The sequence below is a fragment of the Homarus americanus genome, unplaced genomic scaffold, assembly GCF_018991925.1.
Source record: "Homarus americanus isolate GMGI-L3 unplaced genomic scaffold, GMGI_Hamer_2.0 scaffold8584, whole genome shotgun sequence".
Taxonomy (NCBI): domain Eukaryota; kingdom Metazoa; phylum Arthropoda; class Malacostraca; order Decapoda; family Nephropidae; genus Homarus; species Homarus americanus.
In genome coordinates, this window is record NW_024734687.1 from 230,194 (window position 1) to 239,732 (window position 9,539).

General features: G+C 46.5%; 1 protein-coding gene across 1 annotated transcript in view; it reads left to right on the forward strand.

Annotated features, from left to right (window-relative positions):
- Window positions 1–9,106, forward strand: part of LOC121870460 (biorientation of chromosomes in cell division protein 1-like 1) — a 52,090-nt gene extending 42,984 nt beyond the window's left edge. Inside the window, exons 8-9 of the mRNA XM_042372283.1 lie at window positions 4,301–4,563; window positions 8,935–9,106. Coding sequence (XP_042228217.1) covers window positions 4,301–4,563; window positions 8,935–9,106 — 435 coding nt within the window. The remainder of the gene's footprint in view (window positions 1–4,300; window positions 4,564–8,934) is intronic.
- The last annotated feature ends 433 nt before the right edge of the window (window positions 9,107–9,539 follow it).

The following is a 9,539-nucleotide window of genomic DNA, read 5'->3' on the forward strand; positions in this document are numbered from 1 at the left end:
CTCTCTGGTCATCTCGTATTTCTCATCAACTCCTAGTGTCTCTCTTACATCTTCTATCTTCAGTTAAATGTCTCTCATCTCTTCCTCACCTCAGTAATATCTCTTAATTTCAGCGACAACTTTTATGTCTCACCGCCAATCTCTCCTCACCAGCTGTCTCTTTCTCTCTCATCTATCAACTTCCCTAGTCTCTTAGTACACCTCCTTTTCTCTTCCTCTTAGGTGGTAGTAGGTGGTGGTAAATGATAAGGATTGTGGTTGATGGTGGTGATTTTTGTGGTAGGTGATGGTGGTTGGTCAGTGGCAATAATGATGATAGGTGGTAGTGGTTGTGGTAGTTTTTGTGGTAGTGTGTGTGTGTGTGTGTGTGTGTGTGTGTGTGTGTGTGTGTGTGTGTGTGTGTGTGTGTGTGTGTGTGTGTGTGGTTAAAACATCTTTGAATGAAATGTTCCAGATCAAAATTTCAGCGTCCGAACTTCCTAGACTGAAATACCTCTTGCTGTCAGACCACTCCAGGTTTCCGTTAGTCAGCCATTCTCTTCGTTTCTTCGCCTTTATGTCCAAAGTTTGACCTTTAAACATTATTTCTGTAAACAAATGAAATATCTAAGACTCGAGTTTGAATTTAAATCCCAAACGGCTTCGTAGAATAGCGTGTTCAGTTTAAATCAATAATTTATATGCATCGTTTTTTACCACGAACGCTGTATTTTGAAATTCGAATTGAAATTGAAATCTTAACCGCCTCGAAGTTGGTTGTTTCCACTTTCAATAACGTCTCTGTTCGGTGTTTTTTTGGGGGGGGAGGGGAACTGACTTTACACTTTATATCTGAATTTCAAATTTAAGTCTTAGCGCCTCTCGATAGGTTGTTGAAGATGAATCTGTTGTTGTTTCTGTACACACCATCGCGATGACGTCACGTGACCTGCAGTGCATCGAGGGTAAACAGTCCGTCATGTTTGTGTTTACGTAACTTATGTATGAGTTATGGGTCTAAACTACAGTGACTAACTTGTGAGGGACTGTTGAACAAGTTGGGGGGAAATGTTGTCATATGAGGAGGCAGGTGGCAGGTGAAGGGAGGTGGTAGGAGGCAGCTGAGGGGAGGTGGCAGGAGGCAGCTGAGGGAAGGTGGTAGGAGGCAGCTGAGGGGAGGTGGCAGGAGGCAGCTGAGGGGAGGTGGCAGGAGGCAGCTGAGGAGGCAGCTGAGGGAGGTGGCAGGAGGCAGGTGAGCGGGAGGTGGTGGAGGCAGGTGGCAGGAGGTGGGGAGGCTGGGGAGGTGGCAGGAGGCAGGTGAAGGGAGGTGGTAGGAGGCAGCTGAGGGAGGTGGCAGGAGGCAGGTGAGGGGGTGGCAGGGAGGCAGGTGGGGGAGGTGGCAGGGGGCAGCTGGGGGAGGTTGTAGGAGGCAACTGAGGGAGGAGGCAGGTGGCAGGTGAAGGGAGGCAGGAGGCAGCTGAGGGGAGGTGGCAGGAGGCAACTGAGGGGAGGTGGCAGGTGAAGGGAGGTGGCAGGTGAAGAGGAGGTGGCAGGAGGCAGCTGAGGGGAGGTGGCAGGGAGGGCAGCAGGGGGAGGTGGTGGAGGCAGGCAGGTGAAGGGAGGTGGCAGGTGAAGGGAGGTGTCAGGTGAGGGTAGGTGGCAGGAGGCGGGTAAGGGGTGGATAATGGCACAATAGCCTAAAGGATGAAGGTGAATCACTCAACAATTACCTGAGTGGTACACCTGACGGCTTCACCAATTACACCGTGAAGACTTACTGTACGCGACCCTGGAGGTACTGTACAATTAGGTCCTCAAGGTAACGATCATTAACCATTACCTTAAGTAGTGTACTTATATAAGGTGATGGTAATAGTCGTGCCATTCAACGGGACTCGCAGCAGTGTGGCCCGGACCTTGGCACCCATCACAGTGCATAATTACAAAGGTTTATTCTGGTGAGGTAGTGACTGGCAGCTGGTGCACGTAGACCTGATCACACACACACACACACACACACACACACACACACACACACACACACACACACACACACACACACACACACAGGGACTATAAGATTACTTTAAGACTATCTGTACCTTTTTTGCTCCCTGTAGACAGTGTGATCTCCTGTGAACATCCTGAGTATTACATATTTATTATTACTGCTTTATAATACTCACACATTATTAAATATGATGTTCCCGGACAGTCTCTATGAATAATCAGATCCACTTGAGCTGGCTGCCGTAGTTAGAGAAACACGAGCATAATACAGTGTGTTGGTCGCCAAGTTCCTCACCAGAGACACTGAAACTCTGAGACCTTTAGTGGAGTCAACCTAACCTAACCTAACCTAACCTAACCTAATCTAACCTAACCTAACCTAATCTAACCTAACCTTCCTGATACATAATGTCAGCGTTACAATGTGTTCAGTATGTGTTGGCACCCCTGTCATGGCGGCTTACAGTGAGCAGCACAAGTTCTCGGACATGAGAGATGATTTACTCAGTATAACACAAATAAAAGAATCATATTAAATTAAATCTTGATAGCATGGATGATATCAACTCAATTTTAATCTTATTACATCAGTACTGTCCGTTATTTTAGTCCGTTGACGGAATTTTCGAAAATTTGAATTTACATTTTAACGGCGCGGAAGTCGTTATCTCAAGGTTCGTTACAGGGAGGGTCGTTAATGACAGAGAGCGGCCGCTGTACGACCCGCCTCTTGAACAACCTCATTACTGCTCACGCAAGATGGGATAGTCTCTCTCTCTCTCTCTCTCTCTCTCTCTCTCTCTCTCTCTCTCTCATCATTCTTTAACTTTTCCCCTGGTTAATGGTGAGTGGTAGAGGATATATGTTGAACGCTACACTAGACCTGGTAGTGTTGGTTTTACTCCTCGTTTAATGTTATGCGTTAAGCGATACTCTTTACTTAAAACTAATGTAGCGAAATGCCATTATATACGGTTTTATAAGTAAGAGTTATTAAAGGTTTCTCCTAAGATAACTTCCAAGTAGGTGTTATCTCACGCCTACAGCAGCGATATAACTCCTCCTTCACTATATACTGTATGAATATTTAGTCTTCTTAACGGTAATAACAGTAAGAATAGCATAATGGAAGCAACAGAAGCGGCAACGGACTATATAGTATGTAGCAACGGGAGTACTATGTTATGTTAGGTTAGGTTATGTCAGGTTAGGTTAGATTAGGTTAGGTTAGGTTAGGTTAGGTTAGGTTAGGTTAGGTTAGGTTAGGTTAGGTTAGCATGTTTAATCATTAGGTGAAACAAGCAGAAGGTGTGGTGGGGGTTAATTGTGGTTTGTGTGTGGTGAGTGACACCATGCAGCCCCTATAGTGAGTGACACCATGCAGCCCCTATAGTGAGTGACACCGTGGGATGCCTCGCATAAAGGTTGTCTAAGAGGCCATTACACCGAGCTTTAAAGTGTGGGTGGTAGGCCAAGAGGTTTAAGGCCCCACGTGGAGGAATCGTGTCTTGAGGAACTATCTAAGGCAACTAGTTCATTGGGTTCACCTTTGACAGTTACTTAACCCCTAGATAGTAACGGACATAACAGCGGTAACAAGGTAGTAATGTAAGTAACGATATGAACAATGGTAATGTATATATAATGGTAATCTTCATCATTATCATCATCGTTGTTATCATCATCATCATCATCAAGGAGTAACATGAGGAGTTAGAAGCAGGTGGGTGGCGGTAATGGTGGTAGTGGTGGTGGTGGTAGTGGTGGTAGTAGTGGTGGTAATGGTGGTAGTAGTGGTGGTAGTAGTGGAGGCGGTGTGGTCCGGCTGCCAACACCACATGACTGCCTCCCACTCTTTGACAACTGTAGCGGTCAACAACACTAATGACAACCCGAGGCAGGGGTCTCTCTCTCTCTCTCTCTCTCTCTCTCTCTCTCTCTCTCTCTCTCTCTCTCTCTCTCTCTCTCTCTCTCTCTCTCCTCTCTCTCTCCTCTCTCTCCTCTCTCTCTCTCTCTTCTCTTCTTCCTCCTTCTACCCTGTTCCCCCTCTTCCCTACCCTGTCTCCTCCCCCTCTCCCCGACACACTCGCTCCTCACGCACCATTGGTTCTTTATTGATAGTACGCCCGATAATAATGTCTAATAATATACATACAGTTAAAACACCCTCGCCCCTTCCCCCTAGACCCGTATCCGGCCCGTTCAGTGACCCCAGAGACCCGTATCAAAGCGTTCAGTGACCCCAAGAGACCCGTATCGACCCGTTCAGTGACCCCATGAGCCCGTATCGACCCGTTCATTGACCCCCCAGAGAACCCGTATCGACCCGTTCGTGACCCCCAGGGGCCCGTATCCGGCCCGTTCAGTGACCCCCAGAGACCATGTCGACCGTTCGTGTTGGCCCCCCAGGGCCCGTATCGACCCGTTCAGTGACCCCCATAGACCCGTATCGACCCGTTCAATGGCCCCCAGAGACCCGTATAGACCCGTTCAGTGGCCCCCAAGAGACCCGTATCGACCCGTTCAGGCGGCCCCAGAGACCCGTATCGACCCGTTCAGTGACCCCAGAGACCCGTATGTACCCTTATATTACGATTCGAAGCTCCCCACGACACTCATCTATACACACAGTCATCTCATATATCACCTAACCCCAGAGAATACCCAGATCGATACCCCTAGAGACCCCAGAGGCACGACAAAGCCTTATAGCCCCCGGAGTTTTATTTCTCTTGAGGCCAACGTCAGGTGTGTGTGTGTGTGTGTGTGTGTGTGTGTGTGTGTGTGTGTGTGTGTGTGTGTGTACGTACAGAGTGACCACCTCCCAACACCTACACACACAAGCATCCAGGAGCAATGTTTACAAAATCTCTGAATTGGGTTAGGTTAGTTACGAGAGAGAGAGAGAGAGAGAGAGAGAGAGAGACAGAGAGTCAAGAGTTAGGTTAAAGAAAATAAGGGAAGTTAAGGAGAAGAGAAATAGAGATTCTAAAACATAATATAAACATCCTAAAATTTATTTAACACACACACACACACACACACACACACACACACACATACACACACACACATATACACACACACACACACACACACACACACACACACACACACACACACACACACACACACACACACACAGTTGTACTTTAAGCTTTGATTTTAGAATTCATCAATAAGCTGAGAGATCGCCAGGAGGGAATTTTAAAAGTGTGTGGGTTAGCATTTATAGCCCCATGTGGTATCTCTCTCTCTCTCTCTCTCTCTCTCTCTCTCTCTCTCTCTCTCTCTCTCTCTCTCTCTCTCTCATAAGCGCCATCTTTGTTCTTCCTACTCTCCTGAAATATCCTCTCCTCTCTCCCACCCCACACCCTTCCTCTTCTCCCTCCACGGCCTTTCTCCCCCACGTTCTCCTCCTCCTCCTCCTGCCTCCTCCTCCTCCTCCTCTTCCTCCTCCTCCTCCTCCTCCTCTCCTCCTCCTCCTACTCCTCTTTCTCCCTCCTACTCCTCCTCCCTCCTCCTGGAAATATTACCCCGCTATGGATTTTCCGGGAAACACTCGGTGTCGTTTTCCTGGTGACCCTGTCTACGGATTTTGGCGTTTGGAGGGAGGAGGAGGGAGAAGGAAAGAGAAAATAAAAAAAAAGGAGGGAGGAATAGGAGGAGGAAAATGAAGAGGACGAGGATATGGGGAAGAGAAAGAGAACAAGAGAAGGAGAAGGACGAGGATAAGGGGAAGAAGAGGAGGAGGAGTGGATAAGAAAAAAGGAGGGGACGGGAGGGGATGAGGAAGAGAAGACGAAAGAAGATCAAAAGAAGATGGAGATGAGAAACTTGAAGAAGGGAGGAGAAAGGGAAAATTAAGAGAAGGAAGAAGAAAAGGGAGAGATCAACCACTATTATTTACATATAAAACACATATCACCTGTTATCTTACCCCTCTCCCAGGTGTTCCTCCCTCTGTCGCCTCTTAGATTATTATGCGTGTTAGTCATGTGTTGTGTTCTTGATGTTATGTTGTGTTATATTGTGTTATTTATGTGTTATATTGTGTTATGCGTTATGTTATATGGCATCTATGCGTTATTTTGCGTTATTCGTGTCTTAGAGTGTCATTTTTACGGATGGTTCTCACGGATGGGTCACACGGATGGTTCTCCTGTACGTGATCTGTGACTCGTAAATTAGTGTGTATTGGATGGAGGGTCGGGGAGACGTGACGCTCGGAGTCGCAGCGAGAGAGAGAGAGAGAGAATATAGTGGAAGGGGGGGATGAGATGTGAGAGGAAGGAAGAAAAGAAAGAGGAGGGAGGAGGAAGGAAGAGGTGTTGGGTGAATGGGAATGAGGTGAGTGAGGCGAGAGAGTGAGGGGAGGGAGAGAGGAGAGGAGGAGAGGGGGCAGGATGACAAACTTTACCTACACTACCTGTTAGAATTATAGTGATTAAAGTGTGTGTGTGTGTGTGTGTGTGTGTGTGTGTGTGTGTGTGTGTGTGTGTGTGTGTGTGTGTGTGTGTTTATACGCTTTATAAATCTGGCCTTCTCGTCTCACACAAACACACAAACAAATACGACCTTACACTCACCATCTTCCCTATACACACAAACACCATCACCCCTTACACATAAACACACACACACACACACACACTGGTAAACACATTCTCTGTAGTCATGGCAAAAATTATGTTCCCGAGAAAACTTGATATCGGAAATTTTTCTTTGTAGCTGACACAAAACACCAGTTGTTTGGGGGCTAATTCTTGGCCCTTCCTCTCCCATAGTACTGCCCTTCCTCTCCCATAGTACTGCCCTTCCTCTTCCATAATACTGCCCTTCCTCTTCCATAGTACTGCCCTTCCTCTTCCATAGTACTGCCTTCCTCTTCCATAGTACTGCCCTTCCTCTTCCATAGTACTGCCCTTCCTCTTCCATAGTACCCTTCCTCTCCCATAGTACTGCCCTTCTCTCCCATAGTACTGCCCTTCCTCTCCCATAGTACTGCCCTTCCTCTTCCATAGTACTGCCTTCCTCTTCCATAGTACTGCCCTTCCTCTTCCATAGTACTGCCCTTCCTCTTCCATAGTACTGCCCTTCCTCTTCTCATCGTCTACCGGGTATAGATATTTTTTACTCTGAACCGAAAGAAAATTTGTTTGTGTGTCTTACTGTCGCGCTCTCTCTCTCTCTCTCTCTCTTATTCGTACTCCACCTGCACCTGTCTCGTTCTTCTTTCCTGATTTCTTCCAAAACTTTTTCCCCCTTTTTCCCCATTCCCTATTCTTTCTACGATTCCAAAATTTCCCTTTGCTCTCCCCCCTACTCTCCCTCTTTCGTACCCTTTCTTTTCTGTTTTTATGGCTCTTCATTGTCTATTTCTTTCTCTCTTTCTCTAATATAACCACCACCATCACACACACACACACACACACACACACACACACACACTTTCCCCTCCTCCCTGCCAACATTCCCTCACCCCTACCCCTCCTCCTCCTCCTCTCTTCCTCCCACACATCCTCTAACACTACCCTCCCACCCCCCCCTCCTTCCCTCTCCCTCTCCTCCGCCCCACTCCCTCTCCTCTTCTCGTCCAGACACATCTGCACCCGTGTCCCCTACACCTCCTCCTCCCACCCACACACACACACAACAACACACCTCCCACCTACCTTCCCCACCCACACACCCTCCTTCCTCCCACACACACACACACATACACACCCCTCCCTACCTCCCCTTCCCACGCACACCCCTCCTTCCCTCCCACACACACACAACACACCCTCCTTCCCTCCCACACACACACACGCCCCTCTTCCCTCCCACACACACACACACACCCCTCCTTCCCTCCCACACACATACACACCCCTCCTTCCCTCCCACACACACACACACCCTCCTTCCCTCCCGCCCCTCACCCAAATCGTTTACCAGAGAGGAAAAAACAAATCTTGAAATCAGAATGTACAAAATTTCTTGTTGAGGCTAAAGATGTTGACCAAGTAGAGTTGATCCTTGAGTGGGCTGATGCCTCTCCGCCTCTTGGTGACACACACACACACACACACACACACACACACACACACACACACACACACACACACGCCAATGTTAATGACCTGATTTGTTGTCTCTTAGTTACGACATTTAATGGTTAACTTACGAGCTTCTTGGAGGCTGAGATGTTTTTGATCTTAACTTAAAGCCGAACCAAATGAGTTGTAAAAGGACCAGAGCCAACCTTCAGACACACACACACACACACACACACACACACACACACACACACACACACATCACTTTAATGAGGCGAGTCTCTCTCTCTCTCTCTTCGTAACTTACAGCTTTCTGACTTTAACTTAGGACATCTTTTTTCTTAAGTTAAACCCAAGCAAATGACCTGTGAAAACACCAAAGGTAAGGTAGGGAATAAACCACTTACCTGAGACATAATGACTTCTGACAAACACAACCTTAGTTTTAATGTTTTTGTTTTTGTTGTTAATTTATTTAGGGTTCCTTAAACTGTCTTCCGTCCTGTTATGATATTTATCTTTTGTTTTTGTTCGTATTTGTTTACTTGTTTTAATATTTGTGGGGATTTTTTTTTGTTCTGTTCAACTTATTGTTCTTGCTGTGTGATAGTGTTCGTATTCATTTAACGTTGTGTTATCTTAACCTCGAGTGAGTCATGGTTATCTTTCATATATTTGACTATACTGAAGATAACTTCCTTTTGATGATGGGATATAATGATTTGAAAATATTGAGAAAAAATAATATTAATTACAGGATTTCCCAAGAGGCTTAATACTTGATGTGTTTTAAGTAAGATAGATATAGATTTTGAGTTGTCTTATAATAATAAATACATCATGGTGAGAAATTTATCTCTTTTGTATATCTTTAATTTAGGACTTCTCCACTTGTACACAGATTAGACGTACGACCTTACGACCCCACGACCTCACGACCTCACGACCCCACTACCTCACGACCTCACGACCCCACTACCTCACGACCTCACGACCTCACGACCCCACGACCCCACGACCTCACGACCTCTCACATGATAAATTTACGACCTTTCTACCTTTGCACATTTTAAACTTACGACACCCCAGGCATCTAAAATTACGACCTATCGACCTGAAAGATGTTTTAAATTACGACATTTTGATCTCCTTTTCGACCTCAGCTAAACGTTAACTTACGATCTCTTGACCCTAAGACGTATTGAGTTTATGAGAACTGGAGACTGAGGGAGGCGTTACTCCGCTCTCAGTAGCTAGTCCTTGTTAATTAGTTGTCTCTTGTTGTGGTGACTGAACTCTGCCCTCCTCTGACCCTCCCCAACAGCTGTGACATCTCTGACAACAGCTACCTACAGACTGGACAGTTGACCAGGCAGTAAGTGGGTCACGTCGCCACATATGCCAAGTTACCGCCAAAAATTTTCCCGGATTTTTTTTTTTAAATGTTAAAGATTTCTCCCCGTCGTAAGAGCGTGAATAAAAGTTCTTTAGTGAGCGATATATTCA